The following is a 26182-nucleotide window of genomic DNA, read 5'->3' as shown; positions in this document are numbered from 1 at the left end:
CCTGCGCTTATATGATTATGTTCATATTTTACTAGTTGGTTGTTTTCCAATTCCTGAAAGACCATCCACGCATATCTCTGCTAAACTATAGATTAAACCCTGTACATTTGCTCAACAGAGCTTAGATAATTATGCCTAAAGATGAATCAAAGCATCCAATGTCTATCAATATGCAGGAAAGCATGTTAGCAAACAGCTGATCACATAAAACTTTATGTAGGGAATAACCCTGCTGGATAATGGATGCTTTTCCAGAAATGTATGAACTGGGGTTTCCACGAGTCCCATAATGTAAAATAGGTGTGATAAAATCCCCAAAACCCCACAAAAGTCTACAATACTAAGAGATAGAATAACCTGAGACATACCAACACACACATAAAATTTATTCTTGTCCAAACTTGCTTTACAATGTGCAGGATACTGCAAATTGAAACGCTTCACTGGGGGGGAAAAACACGGATTGCTAAGATCCAAACAGGATATTCTATTTTTCTTGATCTCTGCCTAAATGACTCATTAGAAACATTCCCATATTTATTGAAATCTTTCAGGTTAATCCAACATCTTTGACACTGAACTGGTACAATCACTCTTTGCTTTCTATGACGTGGACCTGAACAACACACACACACGCACAAACACTTTTTCTCCTTCTTGTTTCCATGGTGCCCCTATTGAGGTCAGCCGGCATTTTTATGACTAACTCACGTGTGCCTGGAATCAACAGACAGATGCTGCCTTCCACATGTCCTCTCATCCTGCTGTTAAATAGGGCATTGGTGCAGCCACACAGCAGTATATGATATAATGCAAACAAATACACGTGCAAACAGGGTGAAAAAAAAGAAAAGATAAGCTAAATAAAACCAAGTGCCAACCTCCAGGGCTGAAAAATGAAGCAAGTGCAGAGGTGCCAAAAACTGCAGTTCCCCGCAGTGGCCACTTGACACTGACTTTGACTCAATCCTCATAGATTCTTAGGTTAAAATGCCCACTTTCTGCAATGGAATAAACATGTTTGTAGCATTAAAAAGGGGCAAAACAATTAAAAGTCAGGAAGCAAAACCACTTCCAATCTATACTGGCATGAACTGAATAATGTGTTAAGAGCGAAAGATCCCACATTGTCTGAATTAAATCAAAGTTATCAAATTACTGATGAATTTAAAAACACCTTGAAAATAAAAGTGAAAAAACGATGGATCCATCCATTTTATTCCGCTTATCCGGTCCCGGGTCATGGGGGCAGCAGCCCAAGCAGAGAAGCCCAGACCTCCCTCTCCCCAGCCACCTCCTCAAGCTTATCCGGGGGAACACCAAGGCATTCCCAGGCCAGCCGAGAGATATAATCTCTCCAGCGTGTCCTGGGTCTGCCCCGGGGCCTCCTCCCGGTGGGACATGCCCGGAAAACTTTGCGCAGGATGCGCCTAGGAGGCATCCTTGTCAGATGCCCGAACCACCTCAGCTGGCTCCTTTCAATGTGGAGGAGCAGCGGCTCTACTCTGAGCCCCTCCCGAATGGCCGAACTCAATCACCTAGGGGAGAGGCCAGCCACCAATGGAGGAAGCCAATTTCCGCCGCATGTATGTCACTACCCATAGCTCATGACCATAGGTGAGGGTAGGGGCGTAGATCGACCGGTAAATTGAGAGCTTCGCTTTTACACTCACCACAACAATCCGTCTGTCGATCTCCTGCTCCCTTCTCGTATCACCAGCAGGCCGGTCCATTTTTCAGAAATTTTACTGAAGTAATTAAAAATGGTACTCTGTAGTTTGTATGGCCCCCATGTGTTTGTATGCATCCCTTACAATATCAGGGGTTAGGGTGTCCTGGGGGATCTCCAAGACAGGGCATTAGTGGTGGACCTACCAATTGTGGTATTCTATGGCAACTGCCAATCAGGCTACATGGTGAACACAGGGACCAATCCAGGACATTTTGCTCTCAGGCCGCCCTCATGACATCTGTTTCTGATTGTTTGGCCAGAGGTATTCACACCAGGGCCCTGCTGGAGGTCCTCTTCTCCTTGCACAAAGAAGCAGAAACTCTCCCTGCTGATGGGTTGAAAACCTTCTATTTTAGAGTTCACATTTGGAGCAAATACCTAAAAATCCTCAGAACTACTTTATGTAGTAGATTCTTCTTTAGTGAATCTAAACAACAAAATGGCTCACAAAGACGAAACAACTCGCGCGTTTGCGTAATTCTTCACATCACACACACTGTAGACAGCCTTGTGTCTTACTGACGGCAATGTCTGGCCCAGATGGGATCAATATTGGTTCTCCCTGAGGATGAGCTAAGTAAGAGGCTTCTCTGAGATGATTGGTTATTATCTTGGCAGAGACTCACTGATGATGGTCCAGCAATTGATTGGGTGTTAATTTTTCATGCCACAACAAAGCAGCTTTTGATAGTCGTGTCAAAGTGCGCCTGACCCACAGAAAGCAGAAATCCATCATTCTGTCAGTATTTAAATGCAGAAAAAAAATCAACACAGCAGCCTAGTCTGTACTCAGCAGCATAAAGTAGAGCCAATGAACAACGCTGGATGATATAATGTAATATTATCTCTAATGGTGGCGAGGTCCTGAATGGTGCAGATGTTCAGAAAGACAGAAAATCCTCAGGTTCTCCTTGTTTTTTGTCAAGAAGATGGTTAATATAAACTTCACTCCACAAAAAAACCAATACTGCAACTGCGACTTCTCTTTAGACTGAGACAGGGAAAACTGATCCTAAATCTTTGTTATCAAGCCTTTCTAACCTTGAGCCCTTTAGCTCAGTATCCATCAGGCTGTGTACTTTTCCATGACCACACCAGCCAGCTCGTGTGGTCCTCGCTCCTCCATCTGGTTTTGATCCAGAATGAAGCGCAGGAAACAGTAACAACAACTTAGTGATAGTTTACTGATGTACATTAGTGCTATGTGTCGTTTCATGATTTTTTTAAATGACGCTCTTTACTTAGCAGATACATGTGATGATCTCCTGATTTCCGAGCACCATTTTCATCTTACCACAGGACATCATCAGTGGTCATGTGGAGTTCACGCCATCACGGGTCAGTTCTGGCAGCACGAAGGGGACCTATGCAAAATTCGGCAGGTGGTTTAAATGTAGTGGCTTTATTAAATATAATACTAAAACTAAAAGGAGGACAAACAGCAGGCCTGATCCAGTCTGAAAAACAAGATCTGTGGAGTCAATTAACTTGTTTTGAATAGACCCATTCATTTGTAATCATATTTTTATTTCCTCTCCACATTAGCACCCACATTTCCAGCCCTAATGTGACTCAGATCAAAGAAACCAGTGCTAGTGGCAGAGACAGTGATTAGAAGCATTGACAAGCTGGTTTCTGTCACAGCACTCCAGCGTGCTTATCTATCTAAGACAAGCCTGGTAACATACATTGTCAATATTTCCTTTCAGTTGCCAATTCCTTATTAATCAGCTACTTTTTATGGTGTTATTTATAATTAGGGAGTCATCAACTTCCTAATGCTAAGCTACACAAAGAGGCTTTAAATGTTCTTTGCAATTATGGCACCCTGGCAGAATAATAGCCTTACAGCTTATCCTCACTGCTTCTGCATGTAAACACACACGGAGACAGGCTGGCATAGGGAGACAAATACACCCTGCTTACAAACTTCAGCAGGAAATACGGTTTAAACAATCTCTAAACATGTTACCGTGATTTAACGTAGAACTATGATGCCGGAAAACATCCACAATGTTCTCTTTGCAAAGTATTTTCCCTCAGGATTCCTTAGATTTACTGAACAATGGGGAGCACACACAAGGGGAAAGTCTCTATGTCCTCTGTTGTCAGCACACATCATCCACTTTGTGAAATACAGCGAGAACGCCAAAGGAGAGGGCAGCTTTTTACTATGCCAAGTCATCCATTATGATCAATAGCAAGCAAGTAGGCTTAATGAAAAGCTTCCTGCCCGCAGCTGGCTCAAAAACGGATCTTTTGAGGCACATAGCCTGGAGCTGGATGATGAGCAATAGACAGATAAATACACAAAGATATAAAAAACTAAATATTTACTTATGGAACCTTTATGAGAAAGTTCTCCAAACTCCTGGCAAAAATAGCTTAGGCAGCTAATGGATTAATTAAGTAGTTATTCAACAGGAAAGTCACAGACTTTTATCATTGATTATTTAAAATGTGGGAGTTGTTTGCACTATCAGGAAAATTGAGGTTCTGGTTCAAATGTTTGTTTGTTTTTACACTTCACACAGCATCCCAACCCTTTCGGAAATGGAATATTTGCTGCTCCGGACGTTTCTTTACTGTTGCAGCGTGATCACTTCGTACAGACACGACTGACCGCAGCAAGTCGGAGGTATTGTTGGTGTTGCAGACAGACAACATCCCAAAGAAAAAGCCAGCCAAGTCATGGTCATTCACTATCCCTAATCCCAATACCATTCTCCCCAGGCCATGAGGCTAACTGTCAGGATTATCAGGATAAGATGGTACTAATGCAGGGACAGGTGGGAGCAGGAACCCGTCTGTCTGTTTTTCTGGGTTACTGGGTCCTTTTGTATCGGGCCAACTGTTAAAACTGATGCTCTGTAAGACTGATTTTACATTAGATAAATGATTATATATGTCTCAGATATCATCAGAGATGCACTCTTCACTACAAGACCTGTCTGCCATTATTTGCATCCATACCGATGTCTTTTATGTTCAAAACAAGAGTGAAAAGTGGCTGAAATAACGGCTGGGCAGTTATATCAGCTAATGACTCCATTCTGAATTTCACCAGTTGCATCTTAATTTCAAACTGTAGACTGGAGTAATGGAACAGGTGGGCATGAAAGTGTAATTTTTCCTCACAGAAGCGTGAAAGCTCAGTGGACTTTGAAATGGAAATCAGAGGTGAGGGGATGCAGGGAGAGCTGCTTTTATTAAAGCTGGGCCAAGTCTAGTGATAGCGGGCAGGTTTTAAACACATCCCAAGGACACACACTTCATACAGCATGAAAAGTCAATTAAACAGCAGCTCCTGACAGTCAGCTATTCAGACGCCTACCTGTGTGTCTGTGGGAATGTGACGCCCGCTCACAGTGCACAAGCCAATATGCAGATGGAGTCAATGCAAACACAAATGAGAAGTTTTAATAACTACTATTTCAATGTGGAGAGGCTCAGTTACCATGCATTTCTGTATGCCTGCAAGTGAGTATGGTTTAACTGTTTTAATATCGTTGGATTTACACGTCGAGAGTGGCCGTGTCCTACGCTCCCACAGGGAGGTCTCGCTTTCCTGCAAAAACAGACAAGGTTGAGTTGCAGAACTCTGTTCTTGGGCAAAGCTAAAAACAGCTAAGTCCTGCTGGCAAAATGACACGCTCAAGCGCTCAAACTCTTATGTAATTTCAGTCTGTTTTTCATTACCGAGCTGCCAGATCAGAACTGAGCTTAGTGATCCTTGCTGATCCTCAAAATGCAATGAAAGCTGTCAGCCAAGAGAAAGAAGTCCTTTTATGGACTCGAGAGGAGAGGAGAGGAGAGGAGAGGAGAGGAGAGGAGAGGTGAGATAGTCAGAATAAACACGGAGGTGATCAGTCTGACTACTGTGTGCTGCTGTGTTGTTGCTGAGAGCAGCATCTTTGCAGGCAGCGGTGACTCAGTAGAAGGTAATCTCCTCTAACAGAGCTGCACAACAATGTCTCAGTCGGTATTGTCACACATGCAATAAATAATCTACAGAGACCTGTTATTTTATGCCTCATCTTGGTTAGGTGCAGAGACGAAAAGAAAAACAGCCCTCAGATCAAACTATTGCTGTATTTAGTAACGTGACACTGTGAGTCTTACAATACAAAAAGATGTGGGGAAGCTGTTTTTCCTGCACAGCTACTAGTCACATATTTGTATTAGATTAAGGAACTGTTGAGCAAATTTCTTACAAGACAGCAGGCTTTTAAAGTATATCCAAAATGACATTTTGCCTATAATCCCATTTCTGCATATTTCCCATGTACTTCAGTCTTTCATCTATATGCTCTGGTGCATTGCATTTATCCTGCGTGACCTTACTGGCAATCTTGCACCCCACACACACACACACACACTACCCCTACAAATGGCCACCTATATGAAAACACAGAGTGCAGAGGACATAGCAGCACCGGTATGTGTTTCAGCGTCATATATTCACTTGTCATGCGCTACCATTTACCATTTTACCAACACCAAGTCATGTTTTTAGCCCTGCACCACGTGTGGTTTTAAAGCCTTTTTTGCCACTATTGGACATGCAGATGAATGCTTATAAAGTACTCACAGGCTACAGCGTTTATAATTTACAATGTGGTAGACAACACATTCCTTAGCTACCAATGTAGCACAAAACAGTACAGATAATGAGTCTTTTTCTCAGGGTTACCCACAGAACGTCAACACATGGAGAAAAGAGAAAAACACCTGTGGAGAAAATCTGCAGGAGTGAAGAATGTTTTGTTATGGCTGCATTTGATTAGTGCAGTTTGCTATAATAATTACTGGGTCTGATTTAATATCTGTCCAAATACACAATATTGCATAATCTTTGCACTGAGGTAAATAAACAGAAAGTCACTTTACACCTTACTTGTTGTTTGTGTGCTGTATATTTTTCTTTTTATTGCTTTTTCTATAGTTGTTTTTGTTTGTACTATTTTTTTTTGTCTTTTTTTAAAAAAAGCTGCTTTCATCCCTTGCTGTTGGTCGACAGAGCCACCAAGCAAAATTTCATTGTATACCTCTACAACAGCAAATCAAGTATCTTAATCTTTAATGCTAACTGTGAAGCACAGACTAAAGAGTGGAGCTGTGTTGGCCTAAGTGCATCTCTGCATACGCAGCAAGTGACGAGACAGAGACAAACTGGTGTTATTTCACAGTCTATACTCATAAAAAGCACGATTAATGCTGTTTATATTTAATAATTAAGAAATTGTTTAGCCTATTGTGATTTGTAAGTAGCCAACTAAAAAGATATTAAGTTATAATATCTGCCTGGTTCTTTCATAATTTTGAAACTTCGTCATAGTGCTTTTGGGTTCTCTTTATATGTGTAAAACTAATAGCTGTTGTCTAACAGGACATGTCAGATAAACAGTTTACAGGGGTCGTCTTAGGCCAGGCTGCCCATTAGACTTAAAAGATTAATGGAAATCCTGTTGATTTATGGCTAAACCTATACTCAGATCAACAATCTCGTAATTCAATTCAATTCAGTTTTATTTATACAACGCCAAAACACAACAACAGTTGCCTCAAGGTGCTTTAGATTGTAAGGTAGACCCTACAATAAATACAGAGAAAAACCCAACAATCATATGACCCCCTATGAACAAGCACTTTGGCGACAGTGGGAAGGAAAAACTCCCCTTTAACAGGAAGAAACCTCCGGCAGAACGAAAAAACAAAACAAAATAAAGGCTTCTTCTTTTGTCTGCTCTGTTATTGGAAAGGAGTCACCACAGTCGATGAATTTGAGTATTTGACGCTCGCTTAAAATATAAATATGAAAAACAGAAAGTGTAAACTCTATAGAAAATTAGCAAAAGTACAAAGTTAAATTAAATATTCCAAAGTTAAAGCAATACTATGGACAATAGGGATGTTCCAAGTAATTTCACACAGATTGTTACACCAGACCAAACCACCCAAGGATTTGTGTCTCCTCAGAATCTTAAACCAGGCATCTTTTACATGTTAACCACTAAACTATGGAGCCTCTATAAACATGAAATCTACTGAAGCCTGGAAATACTGGCCGTCGTCCCGAGAGGTCAAGTCAATATACAAACTGTTGTGTTCCTACATTGTTCCACCACAAACTCGCTTCACCTTTTTCAACATATCAGAACAAATCTAAACAAAACTTTCTGAGAGAGAACAGTTTCTGCACAAGATGTGTTGCAAAATCCCAGCAAATCAAACAATCACATTTTCTCTTATTTACTTGCACAATGCTCCTTAAACGAACTAGGAAAAGTTAAGTGACAGTGACCATATGCTGACAAGTGAGCTGTTTCCACATCAGTATCTTCCTAATAAATACGTACATGATTAAAATAGGTAAAGAAGTCATCAGAAACCAGGATAGAAAAGAATAGCAAGTCTTTTGCCCAGAGAGACTAATCTGACCAATCGGAGAAGTAACTCAAGAGTGCTAAGAAACGATCTGTGCTGTGGCTGATAGAGACTGGAAAAAGCAGCCTTGGTTATTTTATCTCTTCTCTCGGGGCCCAAAGCAAATTCACCATCACACGAGCTGGGAGTAATGCTTATACCAGGGTCAGACTGAACTTGCCAACTAGGCCCACACTGTTTAATGAATGAATATATTTTCTCACGGCTCAGGCCCTATTAAACTTGAATAAACCCCGCAGCATCTTGGTCTTCCACTTTGTCAGGCTCAGGCACTTTCAGCAGACTCAGATAGCAGAACAGAATATTTCTTCTACTTTGTGTGGTTTATGTATTTTCTTCAATTTTTATATTCCTGTCCTGTCTACTCTGCTGCTGTTCGCAATGTGAATTTCCCCACTGAGACTAATGCTATCATGGTGCAGGGTTTTCACCCAGCGTTTTGGGTTTTGTTATGGATTTATGATTGTTTCCTTTGCTGTAAGAGATGATTTGAATTTTAGGTTTGTACAGTGCAATCCTGAGTTTAGTTCTTTTTTGTGTCTCTGAGTTTCTTTATTTCTGGTTCATGGATTCTTGTTTGTTGTTGTAAGGTTCCTTTTGTGTCTTTGTCTCATCCCCGTGTCTCCTGTGAGAGTCATTCTCGTCCTCTGTATTGTTTTTATTTATCTTGTTTCCCCAGTCTCTGTTTATCCCTCCTCTGTCTTTGTCTCTCCTTCTTCCTGAGCTCTGTCTTGTCTGCTCGCATCTCAGTGTGTTTCCTGTTTTATTTTGATAGTCCCTGTCTCGTGTACTTTGCATCAGTTTTGCTTCCCCTGTCTTGTCAGTTAGATCATACCCAGGAGTGTTTCCCAGGTGTGCCCTCTCATTATCCTCCCCACTCTTCTTCGTGCTCCATGTTTTGCTCTCTACTACCAGGTTCAAGCCCTACCAGGCCAAGAGTTTAGTGTTTTGTATTTTAGTTTGTAGTTCTCAGCAATAAAGCTCAAGTTTTGTCTACTGCACTTGGGTCCTCATCCTGCCTGCCACACAGCCAGACCTTGACCAATGAAGGCTATCTTATCTTATAAGAAGTTACAACTGTTAACATTTGCATTTTTGCTTTAATTATACAGATAGAAGTGGCTTCTGGCTTAACAATGTCAACATTGCTATATTCCATCATCAGGGGGTCCTTTTGTCCCTCTGTGGGGGGATACTCCCACTAGGTTTAAATCTGGGACTCTCCACCATTTGACCTTAGAACTGAAGAAGCTTCTCGGATGAGAGGTGAAACGTCTTCAAGTAACTTAAAGAAGTCCAGACGCTTTTCTTTGCAAGCTCCTTTGACTGCGAGGACCTGGATGACTGAGAACCTTCAGAGACATTGCTATATTCCCCTTTCTTTCTTTTCATCAATTGCTAAAAGAAGGTCCAATTGCCAAGAAATATGCCCTAAAAATAAATTATATTTAGATTCATTAAAATGATTGCTGACAAATTCTATTTTTTGACAAACTGATTAATAAACTGGTCAGTTCGTACTATTCTCATACAAGTTTAACTCTGATATTTTTTTATTTATATAGTGCCAAATCACAACAACAGTTGCCTCAAGGTGCTTTATACTGTAGGGCAGCGGTCCCCAACCCCCGGGCCTTGGACCGGTACCAGTCCGTTAGGGTTTGGTACCAGGCGGCGAGAGTTGAGGCTCAGGTGTGAAATGTATGGTTTTCAGGGTATTTATCGGTTTTCAGCGTTATTTTGTTATCGTTTTTATCGTTAACTCGGTTTTCCTGGGTCTTTTCACGTGTGTTATGAATAAATCTTCTTTTTTTCGATACCGGTACTAGTTTTATTTTGTTGTATTTATCCGCGACACCTTAAAGGCCGGTCTGTGAAAATATTGTCGGGCATAAACCGGTCCGTGGCGCAAAAAAGGTTGGAGACTGCTGCGGTAGGGTAAAAACCCTACAATAAAGCAGATGAATAACAGCCTCAAAGAAATCAAATAGTACTGATTAATAATCCTAATCATTTCTTCAAAACGCTTATCGGGGACTTAGGTAGACATTCACTGGGTGAGTTGTAGTACAAACTGTACAGGTCATGCTGCCAATCTGGAGAAATAAAACCCTGAGAAGACACCATCCAATGCTGTTTTGTTTTTTTTTTTGGCTGAAAATAAAAGCTACTAATTCGATGTGGGTGGTTTGCATTAGTTTGACAGTGTTCCTGTCTCACTGCATTCATGCTCCAGGTGCTGCTTATGAAATAATAATAGCCTGCATTAGGGGCTCAGTAACTCGCTTAATTGAAAACAGTAGGTCTTCGCCTTATTTCCCCACTGAGTGAAGCCATTACAGCATGACACTGCAGCCATGTAAGAACCGCCGCCGCCGGCTTTCACACCTGCAAAGTCACCACAACAGACAAAAAAAATAAATATGCCCGCCCTGCCCTTATTGTCAACTGTCCAGCGGGTATCCCTAGGAGAGTGAAAAACCCTGACAAGGCACAAGGACAGACAGCAGCAAACACAATACTCCAGCCTTGCTGTGGTGCCAGCTCAAAATATCTACTATAGCACACATCCTCCACACGCACGCAAAATCGGAGATGTAACTGGACTGCGTCATCATCTGCGTAAAATAATGACATCAAAAAACCTGGCAGAGGGTCAAAAACCCTACACAGGCTCCTCGAACGAGCTACAGGGATACAAACTGATCCTTTCCTGCATAGCTTCAGAAGGATAAAGAAGAAGGGGGAACGAGAGAGACCTTGCTATAGGAATAAGAGGGGAAGCAGATGGATGGTAAATTCCACAGGAGGTAACCCACCCTTTGTGCTACCGTCAGCAGATCTGACAGGCCGTGCCTGAAGCGAACAGAGAAAAACAGACAAGGGCGAGGACTGGTGGATAGTGGCAAATGAGTGGCTGAGCTGAGGTGAGGGAATCACAGAGGAGGCAGATGAGCTGTGGCTCACTCTGGAGAAGAGAGGAAGGAGAGGAGACTGTCTCTGAGGATGAAGCCGAGTGCGAGGAGAAGATAAGTGAGTTGCCATTGTGCTGAAAGTAGACTACGGGGACAAATTACAACGGCCAGAAGACGTGATGCTTTAAATGGACAGCTATTTAACAGCCAGCTGTGACTCCCACACAACGCTGCATTCACACACTGCGGAGCAACCCGCAATTACGCATTTGCAGGATCTGACGTAAACCGAGAGAGCTCACGTTGATCAGCATCCAACACCATAAAGAGCCAATCAGAATCAAGCTGAACCTTTACAACTGACATTTCAATTAATCATTATTTATGTGAACTGAATCGTTTCTGCTGTGAATATCCACTAAAAAAACCTAACACCCTGCTGTGAGGGTCATCTGAAATTGTTATTGCACATGACTTGTCTTTAATTGATTTCGCTTTTAGACCCACTCACTTGTCAGATGTTGCGAGGAAGTCAAAGTGTGATCAGCACCTACCCCTCCCTGTTGCGGGGCTTTAGCCAGCTACGCTTTGTATCAGTGCACACATTAAATTTTAGGTTGCAAGACAGCAAGATATGGATTAACATTATACACGGTGTTATAAAAACAAGAGAACTGAGGGGAAAATAATCGCATTTTTACACGCAAGGCTCCACGACTCTGAGGGATGACCAATAACACTGAGTGAGCGTGCAGTAGTGGTGCTGCACTTAATAATTTTGGAACCATTTATCAAATGACAGATTAGGTGTGCTTACTGAACCACTGCACAGAATTTAGGTGTTCTGGGAAATGTGGGATTTCCTTTTATTTAATTCGTGCTCAAAGTAGAAAAATCACTTTTCCTGTGTTTCTATCCTACCTTTCTCCAGCATCCTTCTCTTTTACACCAACCCTCTGCATGTCCTTCTTCACCATGGCCATGAATCTCCTCTGTGGTCTTGTGGACTACTGAGCCCGAGCTGCCTCTCTGACATACTCATTTCTAATCCTTGTCCATTCTGATCTTCATCTCTGCCACTTCTAGCTCGGCTTCCTGTCTTTTTCTCAGTGCCACCGTCTCCAAACCATGCATCACAACAGATCTCGCTACCATCTTGTAAACCTTCCCTTTCACTCTTGCTGCTTTTCTGTCACAAATCATCCCTGACACTCGTCTCCATCCACTCCACCCCGCCTGCACTCTCTTATTCACGGATGGTGATATTCCTATGCAAGCAAACAAAAGCAGCAACACGGAGAACGAAAAGGAGTGAGATCAAGTCTATACGCCCTACAGTATGTCAGCAATAACATCATTTTCCTGGTTATTTAAAGGTCAAGAAGTTCCTCGCAAGAAAGCACAGACAGGTGAATGCCAAACTGTCAACTATGAAATATTCAGCAGGGCAGAGCTCTGTTAAATATCTCCTAAACACTATTAACGCACGCAAGGCCTTTGTAAATTATGTTTTCCAATGCATGCGAGTAGCCAGTAACTGAGCAGAACAGAGTAAATGAAACACACACCATCTGCAGTCGGGGGCACCTGGATTCCATTTTCCTCCTCTGATAAACTTAAGCTCGACTACTAACCCTCAGCAGACAATCTCTTTGATTCACAAGCCTATTCTCTGTGGAGGTGCTGAACTCCTATCAAAGTCAGCACCTTTCTCATCAATGAGAAGAAACCCCCCCCCCAGAACTGTGATGTACAGTGTGCAAGACCAGTGAATGCAACATGACTGGTGGCTGTTAGACACAAGGGCTGAACACACAGCTAAAAGCAGTTTTACATGGTCGCAAAGAAGATTTTATAATGGAAATGACGAATCCTGAACATGCAGAGAAAACATCAGCTTGAATGGACACTATTAAAAAGGACGAACTATGTTGTGCGGTGTCTGTGTGTGTCCCTTTATTATTATTCACTTTTGCGAGTTTGTTAACTCTGTTTAGCTCTCCCCACTGTCTGCCACTTCCTTCACTGCAAACTGGTTAATATTTGTTCACTTTACCCTCATTTATATAATAAGTGGCACCATTATGACTCATAAAGGTGTGACTCTAATATGTCAGTATGTTGGACACATATTGGACAAAACAGAGATCTAAGAACGCCTGCTTTTCACTTATACGTGTGTAATAAATCCCCTAAAAGTCAACCACAAATGGTGTAAAGAAAGTAGCAACTGCTTTAATACACCCGTTCTGAAAAGGGTCCTTAGATCACCAAACCTTTTGCTCAGCTGTGGGGGTATTGTAGTGATCAACTGCAGGGGGGCTGTTGGTGTGATTTTCACTGCAGCTAGAGTGCACATATGGAAAATTCCACCATGACACCGCTACGGCACAAGTGTGCAACAGTAAAGCTGGGGCTGAGAAACCTGGCTGTAGTGAGGTGACTCTGGAAACTGTTCTTTACATCCCAAAGATAATATATTTCTTTCTGAATATAATACTGTGCTATATATGGCAGGGCGCTGACATTTTAGCATAGACAAGGTTGTTGATAAGAGCATATATAACTGGATATTGTATTTGCAGAATGCAACAATTTGCAAACTTCTGGATGGTTTGAAGGTCACGTGTCTTTAGATGTCTATGCTGAAATTTATGACCCCAAAAAAGTGTTATTATTGATACACATAGGCTTAAATTCTATCAGCTGATATATACATAGTTCCCTGGACAATTTAAATCGAATAATAATTAAATATTAATTATATCTATAAACTTACTGCCAATGGGCCTTTTTTTGAGGTGTCATTGCAGGACCACCACAGGTGTAACCGACCAAAACAGTGGTGGTCTGATTGCATTTAGTTGCTTCATACTATTCATGCATTATCGGGACTTCCTCAGACACTGGTGCACTATTGCAAGGCTTTTACACCCTTTAACTGGTGTCTAGCCTGTTAGTCAACTGTAGTGGCTCTAGTTTGCTCAACCTTCCTTCTCCTTAATAAATGACTGGTTCCAGTAAGTGCCAAGATGGTGACAAATAAGCAAATTAATGTTTAGGTGCCCAAAGCTGGCCATGTGAATACATTCATATTTTTTTAAAAGAGCAATAAATAAAAATCAATAAATGAAATGAAGAAGTAATGAGAAACATTGACTTCACACCTGTCTGCTTTTATGAACCAAAAATATTAACAGCTTTATCATCAGCCATGCAACACTTGTATTTGTCCGTGTGCTGGCTGCTCATAGTTGTACTTGTATAAATGTACCCTACACAGTTTGCAGTATGTACAGCACTTAACTTCACCTGAGCCCCATCCATTCAGCTTAGTTAGCCACTAGCCTAGCTTATTAATTCCTTGCTAGCAGAGATGAGTCGGGACTTTCTGGTTACGGTAGCAGCAGTAAAGCCGCGAGGGAAAATGGATGGAGGGACGATGAGAATGGCTTATGAGATATGTGGAAAAATACCCATGTCTGCGACGTCCATCCCGTAGCTAACTCCCACAACCGTGTCCCCATCATCGGATGCTGCGGCCCCGGACAGCGGGCTCCCTTCCCTGGCCTCCGACAGCCCGACCGCTCCCTCGGCTGCTGCTTCCATTCAGCCTCCCGGAGGAAAAAACAGGCAAGCCCCTCCGAATGAAAGACCCACAGCGACGGCGCGATCCCGGTGGAGGGAAAGAGGATCGGGTCGTTTGATGTGTAACAGTAATCAAACGGAGGAATATGCGACAGCTATCCGCGACGGTCCCTTCATCTGTGCAGTGTTTCCTCACGACAGCAGCACACAGTCTGCTTCTTCCAGCTCCTCTGCACTGCACTTGCTGCTGCTGCTGAGCCGCTGCCGCCTGGTTTTGTACTGATGGGCCCTGTGACTCCCTCTGCAGGACTCTGAGTGAACTGTAAGAAGGAGATTTGACTGAGCAGTTGCATAACATTTCAGGGCTCTTGTTTTTTTTTTTATGGGGCTCAGTATGTTTCTGTTATACGTTTAACTTATTTAATTTACTTATCCAGATGACATACTTTGTGGACGTATGGAAACATCCAGGAGTTGTAAATCTTAGAGAGTCAGATAATGCCTGAGAAATGGGGAACAAATCTACTGGTGCAGATTTTCAAGAACAGGGTTAATTTGTACAGTTTTAGTAATTACACAGGGATAAAGATAATGAGCCATACCATGAAGATTTGTGAAAGCACAAGGTAATGTGTCTTTGTGGATCTAGGAGTGGTAGGAGTGACAAATGGGTACCTTTGCAAGGAGTAGAAGTAATAAATTTATAATGTATGAATTTATAAGATTAATAATGAAAACATCAGGATATATCAGGTTGAGCTGTAAGAGACAAAGTTGTAGAGGAAAGGCTGAGATGGTTTGGGCATGTGCAAAAGACGGATAATGGATATGTTGGATGAAACATGTTGAATATGAAGCTGCAATGAAAGAGGAAAAGAGGAAGACCACAGAAAAAATTTATTGGATGTAGTGAAGGAGGAAGGTGCTAGGAATAGGGTGAGAAGCAGATTATCTGCTGCAGTGAGTAGAAGACGATACTTAATAATAAAGAATCTCAGAGAAGCTTGGAAATAAATAAGTTAACAGTCTTTTAAATAAAATCTGGGTGACATTTTTTACTGAGTCAAGATGTAAGATTTTCACTTATTATTACACAGAATTAGATCACAATGATATTATCAGGTTATATAGAAATAATTTTTTAAAATATCAGAAAAACACAGAGAAAGAAAAATAGTAATGATATTTTTTGTGTGGTGTAATAATGTTCGTTTCCCCTGCTCCCCTACAAATAGCGGCAACATCGATATAAGGAATTAATGATCCAGGCTACTGCAAAGATTCAATATTTTCAGAGTTCTTTATTTGTTCTGTATATCATCATTGTTATTTTTAGGACAGCCTATAGGGTAAACTGCTCTGTCCACGCTTTCTGAACAATACTGTGTTGAACAATTTCAAGCTCTAGTGCTCGCTTAAAGAGTTTCTGACTCAGAAATGAATAAATTTTCAGCTGAAATCCTTTTTAATTGTTCCTGTTACACAAAAGAAAAGATCCTTGTGCACATGAATGATCGAGATGTATCTGTTCCTCAGTACCAACACCTGAAAACCCCATAAAAACCCCAACACTTTTGTTTTAATCACAGACAATAAATGTTACACACAAAAATATAACAGGAACAAATCTTAGTATATTTTATGATGAAAACAATGCCCAACATTAAGGTGCTGAATGATGCTCTATTAATCGGTTCCCTGTCGTTCTCTCCATAGAACTCTATGAATATAAGCTCGGTCGCCTTCCCAGCAGGTTTGCACGCCATTCACATCAGGTCTGCCCTGCCTGCGATGCAGGTTGATGAACAGACCGTCACTGGTCTGGGATGGACTCAAACTATATCCACCGGTGCTTGGAGAGGCAGAGAAATGTGAGAAAACAGACTATTGGAAACGCAAAATCAAGTGGATGTAAGCAAGCACGGTTTCAGGGATCTCTTAGAGGTTTAAAGGTATTTGGGAAGATCCTTTTCCACCACCTGGAAAGAAAGAGAGAGTTGCATGGACTTCAGTTGCATGTCTATACACAGGGGTGATAAAGTTACACGTACTACAAACATCTCTTGTTGTTACTGAAAGCACAGCAGAGCTCATCACGGGGTGAGCAGTAATCACACAGACACACGAGCAATGAACATCTGACAGAATAACCAAAGATTTTGTACGTACACTTGGATCATCCAAGGGTCCATATCTCTTCACCACCTGACCCTCTCTATTGATCAAAAACTAAACACAAAAGAAAATAAATGAATAATTATAACACATTTTTTGCATATAAAAGCTTGTTCCAATAATTGTTCCATACTCTCTAAAATTATCCTTTATACTGTTTTTCAAATATTCAGCGTTTTATATTTTATAATATTTTAGCCCTGTTGACATAAAAATGTTTTAAAAATAAACCGTAATAAAAACGTACCTTAGTGAAATTCCACTTGATGCTACTGCAGAAATAAACACAAAAATGTGTTAGAAAATCAATAATCGCTCTCATTCAGTCAGCATTGGAATAAAAATGCTGTTAATCAATAACTAATTTAAATGATATGACTGATTATTGTTCAAATTCAGTTGTACACATTTTAAACAGATGACTGTACGCATTATGTCTGATCCAAACAAGCTTTTAAGATACTTTGTGACCATAAGACTGTGACCCAGATTCATTCATTCACAACTTACTTTCCAAACAAGCCCTTCCCGTTAGGCTGCTCCTTCAGCCACTTCCACAGAGGATGAGCGTTTTCCCCATTCACCTCGATCTTGCTGAACATATCAAACCGAGCCTGGAACTTGTCTGCGAACTGCTTGATTTGACTTTCATTGCCCGGCTCCTAAAAGTAAATAGTATTAAAAGTGTTAAAGTCTCTAACTGCTCTCGGTGACCTGCATATGACAAATTATATATAATGGCAACAAAATAGTCGACTTAAAACAGCGGCTTCTTGAATTTGACATAATCTTAAAACTTGGCCTAGTTTCTTTCAAAAACAAGCCATCTTTCAGACTAGTAGTGAGAAAATTGCCAAATTATCCATTGCGGTGTTTTTGCAACTACAATTTATGCACATGATTACACACTTAATGAAATTATGAATGCTTTAGATATTTAAAAAAATCATTTCAGAAGACCTTATGCAAAAAATTATAAAGGTTTCACACTGGCTAAAATTTCACTTATACATTTTTTTTCTGTAAAACATTTAAAAGGTTATTGTCTATCTGTTAACAATACAACAAGACTTTCCACCATTTGTTTTTAGACCTGAAGTAAGCTCTTGGGTGAGAGGTGAAACATCTTTACAGATCTCCAGTTATCCATGACCTGGATAACTGATAACTTACACAAACAAATCTCATTAAATGTTGCAATAAAAAAAAAACAACTAATGTTTTACATACCTGGTTCCCAAACTGGTTGGAAGGGAAGGCAAGGATGCTTAAACCTCTCTCAGCGTACTTGGCGTGCAACTGAGTAAACTGAGAGTAGTTTACTGGGGTTTTACCTCATTTAGAGGCTACGTTGGTGATGATGACAACATTCCCCCTGAATACACACACACGTGCACACACATTTGTTTAGTGATAAGAGGTTTATAATTGTAATAGGAGGTTTTAACAAAATGACAGAGAGATTTACCTGTATTTTTCAAGGGAAACCACGTTGCCATCAATATCCGTTGCTGAAAAGTTATAAATGGATGTTGCCCTCTGCCGTTCCTCTAATGGGGCAGACTGTTTTGGAAGGAAAAAGAAAACAATAAGTAGTTAGAACACTGTGTTATTTCCAAAACTCCACAGCCTATCAGATGTAAAGAATTCATTTTAAAAAGAAAATGTAATGAAAATAAAAAAAGCAATACATCCAATAAAACATGAAAATAAACATAAATCTAAGGAGCGCAAAAGCAAAAGCAAAGGTTAGCCCTCAAACGCAAAAGTAATGTTTCTTACCATAGCCGGCAGCAGGACAGAGAGGAGCACTGTGCACCCTATCAGGCGCATGGCTGCCCTACTTAGCTCCTCAGTTTCTAAAAGTATCACCGCTGAACTTCTATCCCTGTACTGAGAAAACTCACGTTCTACGGTGCTTTTGTAAAGCAAAACCAGGTGATCATTAACTAAACTGATAGGCTGTGATTGTCCAGTACCTCCCTCTGTGCTGCTGATTCAGTAAAGCCTGATCCCAAAAGCATGTGTGCTGCAGTCCACAGTTCACAACTTAGTCCGTGTAGAGCAAAGAGCAACGGTCAGAAGAAAAACCAAAGCTCATTATGCATTGTGTTTAGTATCTGAGTGAAAAACTGGTGATTTGCAGCAGATATAAACTTCTACGTTACCCCAAAAAGGCTGAATTTCTCTCTTTCTATTGTAATGAGAAAAAACACTTTTTAAAATTTTGAATTTACATCAATCAGCTTTAAGATTATTACACATTTCACATTTTGAATGGAAGATGTGAAGACGAATCAGAGCCAGCTGCTTCAATCACAGCTGCTTTTTATCTCAGTATGCAAAGAGTACCAAAAATATACATTTTACAACAAAAAAAATAACAGTAACGGTGATTATCCCCATTGAATAACAGTTGCTGAGTTTTGCCTGTTTACGTGTGTAGCACAGGTTGCTTTGAGTCACTGTTACACAACCTCTTTATATTCTAGTGTGAAATTAGAAACCAAGTTTTATGGAGAATTATTTTGTGCATCAATAATCTCTCAATATTTTTTAATATAATATAATTGCCAGTGCTGTTAATCCAAAGCAATTAAAGAACTAATGTGTCTATTTTGAAATAAAAGGGTTGAAAACAGTTATCTTGCCTGTTTTGTAAGGGTCCAATGGTCCATGAGCTATTACAAAACAGCTACGCGAGCTAAGCATACAGACCTTTGACAAAAACATTCAAAAGAAATGAGTTTGGCAAAAAAAACCTTATTTTCTTTGTTCTGATATTTTCACATTTGCATTAGGCTTAGACAAGATTATGGTTTAAATGCACCCATTCAACAATGCTAACTATGTCATTACATGACAGCCTGCTTTTTCCCACCACAAAGTTTATAAGCAAACTTGAAACTTTATGCTGGGAACAAAACATTCTACCAAATAATCATAATCTCAGACAACAAGAGCAGAATTGTTACAAAACTGGCGATTATGTTTTGAGAGCTGGAGTGGAACAAGCAGAACATTGCGCCACAAAATAAGAGATGAGGCAACATTTTGCCCTGATTTTCAGTAGTAAAGATTATTTTGTCCAGGCAAGTGTGCAGGAAATCCAGATCTTGATCAAATTTAAACGACAGTGTTTCATTTAAGAAATAGTGTGTAGTCATAAAGTTTTAGTTTTTGTCCGTTTGGACTGATGAGGCTTGGGTGCATTTCTTTATTAGGCTACAACTCAGGAGGTCTGCATGACCTCAGTAAACAAGTTTCATTAAGTGTTGAGCCTTGAATTGTAATTCCTCTTTTAGCTTTTCTAAATCTGATATCTGATAAAGAGTAAAACACCAAAACTCTTGAAAACTAAACTGAAAGTAGCAAATCCAATGTGGAAGCTAACTCATAATTACACTGAAAATAATAACAGTCAAATAAAATGTAATAATAATAAGAATAAAAAGAAAATGAACTCTGTTCTTTCTCCACCACTAATATAAACGGATGCTGAAAGCAAACTTTTATTCTTTAATCATAAAACATCAGCCACAATAAAAAAAACATGGCCGGGTGTTGTGTCGATACAGAAGTGCCTCTGTCTGTCCTGATGATAAGCCTATCAGCTGACACCAGCAGCCAGAGTGGGAGCACAAACATCCGGTGTCAAAAACAGCACTTATACGTAATGTATTTTTTTCCACCCTCTAAATTCGGTGGAAAGGTATGTCCCTAACTGTGCGGGAAAAAGCAGAGGGAGGGAAAGATTTGCGAACTTTGTGGGCGTCCGTCCGTGTCACGTGTGTTAATCAAAGCCCACCACAAACACGCAGAGCATCTTAGGTAACAGCCATCGCTGTTTACGTGAAAAATGGATTAACGATATTATTACAGCAGTAAAAAAAAAAAAAAAAGCGTGTTACATGAAATTGTGTTACACACAGTTGAAATCACAGACGTCACTCAAAAGCATGCAGATTAAATGGTTGAGGTTTACGTTACCGTTGTGGTGAATACAAAGTACAACACCGTCGCCAGTAGTGCCACAGAGCTCGCTACAGCCCCAGTTGCTAAAATAACATAAAATGGCCTCATTTTGTTTTAAAATGAGGGCAAATTTACCACCGTGAACCTGAGCTGCAGACTCCGCCCTGCAGCGTGTTGTGAGAGGAGGGCGGTGGCCTCACAGACCAGAGGAGGGAGAAGGGACACTACTTTTATTATTATTATTATTATTATTATTATTATTATTATTATTATTATTATTATTATTATTATTATTATTATTATTAACTAAGGAGGTTGTTTCTGTTTTTCATCAAAAGTCCAATATGACAATATAATGGAACTATAGTGTTCCGTTATCGTCTATTATCAAAGGCTTCAAGTTCAAAAAGTATAAATCCCTTTTCTATGTGAAAGACCTTCCAAACTGTGGGAGAAGAGTTATGTGTAAAAGTTTTGTAACAAAAAAACAAAAAAAACAAAACAAAACAAACAAACCCTCGATTGCTGTGCGTCATCCCAAGGCGCCCAGCCTACGTCACTAGCCTGTATCGGAAGACGAAAGCGTGCGTCGTGTATGGCTGTGCCTAAGAGTGCGACATTCATTAAAAAATAATAAATTTAAATTAAATCTAGAGTATACACACGGTTTGAGACGAGATGGATGATGAGGAGGAAACATACAGGCTTTGGAAAATCCGCAAAACAATCATGCAGGTAGGTTACATTTGTGTGTTTGTTTGTTATTAGCTTAGCATTTAGCTTTCTTTAACTTAAGAGTCGAAATTAGCGGCTCACTTCAGGAAGGTAGCCTTGTTTACTGATTTACTTAGCACATTAGAATAGCCAAGGAGAGCAGAGCATCATCGATCCCGACCAAGCACAGTAAAATGATGCTGCTGTGGAGCTCATAATTCGCGGTTCTGGTATTATTACAGTTTAATGACAGTACTAATGAGCGTCAGAGGCGTATTTAATATTTTCTTCTTTAGCTTGTTGCATTGTATTTTCTGTTTTCAGTCACAGTTTATGTAATTTTGGAAACGATTCGGAAAAGATCGAGGTTTGGGTTACAAAGCCTTTTCCGAGTTCAGTTTGTACATCCTCTCTTTGTATTTCATTCCCTCCCACCTGAGATACTAAGCGGATCTGTTCCTCATACGTGAGCCGTCATTTTAAAGCAGTCTCAGTGCAACATGATGGGTTTCTGAACTACATCATCATAGCGTTGTTTTTGGATGCCTGTTCTCCTCATCTATCATATGAGGAGAACATTGTGGGCGTGGGTTGTGATAGTTTTGTAATAGGAACACATATTTGCCTTCTTGGCATGATTTGCATTATTTGGCAAAAAGTAAAAAGAGTATACCTGTGCTATATGCTCGATAAAGCCCACTGTATCCCCGATTATCATAGCATACATTTTCACTGCTGTGCAGATGACACCCAACTATGAAGCCAGATAACACACACAAATTAATTAAACTGCAGGATTATGACTTAAAGACATAAAGACCTGGATGATCTCTAATTTTTGCTTCTAAATTCAGATAAAAGTGAGGAGGTTACTGTACTCTGCCCTAAAAGTCTCAGAAATGCAGTATCTAACCAGATTCTTACTCTGGATGGCATTGCCCTGGCCTCCAGTGACACTGTGAGGAATCTTAGTCTTTTTTTGTCCAGAATATGTCCTTAAATGTGTGTATTAAACAAACACAAAGGACTGCTTTCTTCCATGTGTGCAATATCGCTAAAATCAGAAACATCCTGTCTCATAGTGATGCTGAAAAACTAGTTAATGCTGGCCTATTGCTATGCTCCTATAAAGTCCCTGAAAAGCATTCACTTGAGCGGTAGAAAGACTAACAGATTTACAGACAGGTGGGCCTTCTTCAGTATTCTGAAGAAATAGTCTCTGTTGTGCCTATTTTTTATAATAGCAGCAGTGTTTGTTGTCCATTCAGAGTCCTCATTGATGGTATTCCCAGAAGTTTAAAGCAAGACACTCTCTTTACCTCCTCACCCCCTAATTCCAGTGGTCTGAGCGCCCCTCTCTGTTGCCTGAAACCAGTGATGATTTCCTTTGTTGTTGTTTTTAATGTTCGTGGAGAGGTTGCAATAACAGGCTCTGTACTTCATCTCTATAGACGACCTCGCTCCCATTTGAGATGAGTCTTAAAACAGTTGTGTCATCAGCAGATTTTATGATCATGAAGATCTGGCGTCTCTGTATGCATACTGATCTGGGTCGAAGGCGGTGGTCTTCAAGCTGGTTTTGATGGTGGTATATGCTCACTGGGATCTCATCCGGGCCAGCAGCCTTCCTAGCATTGGCTGCCCTGAGGGCCTGTTTCACTTCATGTCATGAAAAAACCCCCACAGTCTGCTCAAAACGTCTAGTTTACATTTTTTGTTTGTTTGTTTTTAATTTGCCTTTTTAATATTTTCCTTTACACCCACAGCTCTGCCATGATAGAGGATATCTGGTGACACAGGATGAGTTGGACCAGACACTGGAAGAGTTCAAGAGTCAGTTTGGAGACAAGCCCAGCGAGGGGCGTCCCCGACGTACAGATCTCACCGTCCTGGTGGCACACAATGATGATCCCACAGACCAGATGTTCGTTTTCTTTCCTGGTAGGCGTATTCCTAATATTATAGTTTGTAATGAGTCCAGTCCTTAAAAAAGCCAAAACCACACCTTGTTTGTTTTTTTGTCCTTGAAAACTGTAAAATCTGTGCTGCCTAAAGAGGTTTTCTCATTCCCACAAAAGAAACCCACCAATAACAAGCAACTACCAATAGCCCACCACTGCAATAAAGATATTTTTTGATCATTTTTTGGAGGGTGGGGGCTTTATTTATTTTGTTTTGTTTGCCAGACTAACAATTAGGGCCATGTGTACTTGGAGAATAATATAGTTTTTGTAGTTTTGCTTCTCTACAACACTTTGGTGGTTTTAAAAGTCAGTCAGGGTGTGATCGAAGTGCAGATTTTCAGATTTAATTCAAGGTTTTACAAAAGTATTTCTCACCTGTGTTTAGGAATTATAGCCTTCTGTTTTTAAGTGTAACCAGTGGTTTACAGATTGTTGTAAATTCTCTCTATTTACATTCACTCGTTTCCATGGAAAGTCATATCACTTTAATTGTCGCTTTTATTCTCTAAGAATAAAAGAAAGCAAACTAAATACACACACACACACACACACACACACACACACACACATATATATATATATATATATATATATATATATATATATATATATATATACTTGCATTGAACATATTAAGAGTTCCAGTGAGTACTTCAGCACAAGTTCAGCACTTTAAAAGAACTCCAAGTGATTTAAAGTCTTTGTGCTGGATTGATCCAGCACAACTTCAATCCAGCACAACAGATCTCCTCCTCAAAAGCATCAATGCCTCAACTCAATTTTTCATTTGGGGAAGAGACCAAAGTCATAGAGAGCCAAATCTGAGAAGTAAGTCAGGTGAGGAGCAATGATTGTGCTCTGTGCAGGTTCTATCACCATCTCTAATTTGTAAATCAAATTTAGGAATGACTCTCCACATGACATTTGAGTCCGTTTGGCACATTTTTTCCTCACCTAATGGTGAAATTGTAACACACTCCAACAACTGATCAGACCAAGTCTTCAAGGTGGAAATAACAGGAGTGGGAATCGTGCAGCGCTTCATAAGGAGAAGACTTTGAAGGGATTAGCAGTAAAGCTGTTTAATGACACCTGCACTAATTTACACTTGTAAAAATGTGTGTTAATGAGCATGTTTGTTTATCTTTGTATGTTAGTTGTAGGTATATAATTTCATAAAATCTCACCCTTTTTTTTTCAATTTCTTTTCAGAGGAGCCCAAAGTTGGTATCAAGACAATTAAGATGTACTGTCAGAGGATGCAGGAGGAGAACATCACACGGGCAATCATTGTTGTTCAGATGGGCATGACACCCTCAGCAAAACAGGTAAACATCAGTTTAAAGCAAACGTGATAAAAAGGGAAAGGTTTGTCTCTGCTATGATGCTGCAGTGATTGTAAATGTACAAATCCCTCACAGTCTCTAGTCGACATGGCGCCCAAATATATACTGGAGCAGTTTCTACAACAGGAGCTGCTGATTAACATCACAGAGCACGAGGTAAGCATCATACTGTCCTCTACATTAAAATCTTTATTTTCAAGTAAGCCTGCAGCGTGTTGTACATTTCTGTATTTGCATTTCTCGCCTGTCTTTCAGCTCGTACCAGAGCACATCGTCATGACAAAAGAGGAAGTGACTGAACTTCTGGCAAGATAGTATCCTTGCACTTTGCACTGCATGACAGTAAATTCGTTTAGAAGCGTTGAGGTTTGTACCCTCGTTGCCCTTAACAATATTACCTCAGTAAATTAAAAGAAAGCCAGCTGCCAAGGATCCAGGCCGGGGACCCTGTGGCTCGTTACTTTGGCTTAAAAAGAGGACAGGTAAGAAATCTTAGAAACTATCATAACTGACAAAATGCAAGAAAATGTGACTAAAGAGGTTTTACTTTTGCAAGAAATGTTTTGAAACTATGTGCGGGGTTTGTTCTGAAACCTGCGAGACTCGTGCTCAACATGAAACCACTTTGACATTTGTTTTTTTTTTTTTTAAATTATTTGAATGATCCCTTTATGCAAACACAAAAACAGTGTGTCTTCTTTTAAAGCATGAGAGAGATTCATTCATTAAGGATGAGACAGCACTATCAGCAGTGTTTTTATCACTTTTTTCTTCTTCATCGCACTGATAGAGACAGCGCTGTGGTAATATTTTTAAAAAAGCTGCCATTTTGTGTCTGCTGTTGCAGGTAGTGAAGATCATCAGACCCAGTGAAACAGCTGGGCGGTACATCACATACAGACTGGTCCAATGACAGGTATGCGTTTCTTTTTACATAACAGCTGAAAAAGAAACTAAGTGATAAAGAGTGCGTAGCAGCTCCTCAAGTTTTAATGTTCTTGGGTTTTGTGTGTTTTCTGAGAATGAGGAAGTATTAAACCAAAACATACAAACACACAATTCAAATGCTTTCTGTGCATCTCCGGTCTAAACATTCAAAACAAACTTGAATGATGCTGTAAATTTTCTTTGTTCTGTTTTCTAGTTATTCTCCCTGATCAACGTTTAAGGACCAGTGAAGGAATCTCAGCACGACAGCTTTGGTTATTCATTGAATTATTACCCTGCTTGTATCTTTGACCTGAATTACTGATTTTGTAAAATAAATGATTGAAAATTGAAATGTGCCGTTTTACATTAATCCACGATTAAGACACTTACCTTTTT

At 40.2% G+C, this 26182-nt stretch overlaps 3 protein-coding genes across 6 annotated transcripts in view; 1 reads left to right on the top strand and 2 right to left on the bottom strand.

Moving 5' to 3' along the window:
• pip5k1ca (phosphatidylinositol-4-phosphate 5-kinase, type I, gamma a) overlaps nucleotides 1–14939 on the bottom strand; it is a 54356-nt gene extending 39417 nt beyond the window's left edge. For all 3 annotated transcript variants that reach the window (XM_087835964.1, XM_087835965.1, XM_087835963.1), the window contains exon 1: nucleotides 14571–14939. In XM_087835964.1, coding sequence (XP_087692090.1) covers nucleotides 14571–14703 — 133 coding nt within the window. In that variant the 5' untranslated portion in view covers nucleotides 14704–14939. The remainder of the gene's footprint in view (nucleotides 1–14570) is intronic.
• Nucleotides 14940–15963: 1024 nt separating this feature from the next.
• Nucleotides 15964–21003, bottom strand: gpx4a (glutathione peroxidase 4a). Of its 2 annotated transcripts, none has more exons than XM_087836167.1 (7): nucleotides 20848–21003; nucleotides 18326–18420; nucleotides 18088–18232; nucleotides 17368–17519; nucleotides 17105–17129; nucleotides 16852–16911; nucleotides 15964–16661 (listed from the first exon to the last, which is right to left on the bottom strand). In XM_087836167.1, the coding sequence occupies exons 1-7, from the start codon at nucleotides 20938–20940 to the stop codon at nucleotides 16629–16631; spliced, it is 603 nt and encodes a 200-aa protein (XP_087692293.1). In that variant the 5' UTR covers nucleotides 20941–21003; the 3' UTR covers nucleotides 15964–16628. The 2 variants fall into 2 exon arrangements, with proteins under 2 accessions (XP_087692293.1, XP_087692294.1); XM_087836168.1 differs by lacking the exon at nucleotides 20848–21003 and adding an exon at nucleotides 18640–18784.
• A 392-nt stretch (nucleotides 21004–21395) lies between these two features.
• On the top strand, nucleotides 21396–26138 carry polr2eb (RNA polymerase II, I and III subunit E, b). Its single transcript, XM_006800374.3, has 8 exons — nucleotides 21396–21567; nucleotides 23313–23487; nucleotides 24723–24838; nucleotides 24932–25012; nucleotides 25112–25170; nucleotides 25260–25338; nucleotides 25704–25772; nucleotides 26001–26138. The coding sequence occupies exons 1-7, from the start codon at nucleotides 21511–21513 to the stop codon at nucleotides 25767–25769; spliced, it is 633 nt and encodes a 210-aa protein (XP_006800437.1). The 5' UTR covers nucleotides 21396–21510; the 3' UTR covers nucleotides 25770–25772; nucleotides 26001–26138.
• Nucleotides 26139–26182: the final 44 nt, after the last annotated feature.

Source organism: Neolamprologus brichardi, chromosome 23, assembly GCF_056152115.1.
Source record: "Neolamprologus brichardi isolate AB-2024 chromosome 23, ASM5615211v1, whole genome shotgun sequence".
Taxonomy (NCBI): Eukaryota; Metazoa; Chordata; class Actinopteri; order Cichliformes; family Cichlidae; genus Neolamprologus; species Neolamprologus brichardi.
Note: the sequence above shows the minus strand (reverse complement) of the source record. Positions and strands in the feature narration are given on the sequence as shown.

What these genes read in the sequence shown, in the direction of transcription:
- polr2eb (XM_006800374.3), top strand. Translation starts at nt 21,511, where the DNA reads ATGGATGATGAGGAGGAAACATACAGGCTTTGGAAAATCCGCAAAACA. An exon ending in ACTGAACTTCTGGCAAGATA is followed by an intron (nt 25,171 to 25,259) that starts GTATCCTTGCAC and finishes ATATTACCTCAG; the next exon opens with TAAATTAAAAGAAAGCCAGC. An exon ending in TTGGCTTAAAAAGAGGACAG is followed by an intron (nt 25,339 to 25,703) that starts GTAAGAAATCTT and finishes CTGCTGTTGCAG; the next exon opens with GTAGTGAAGATCATCAGACC.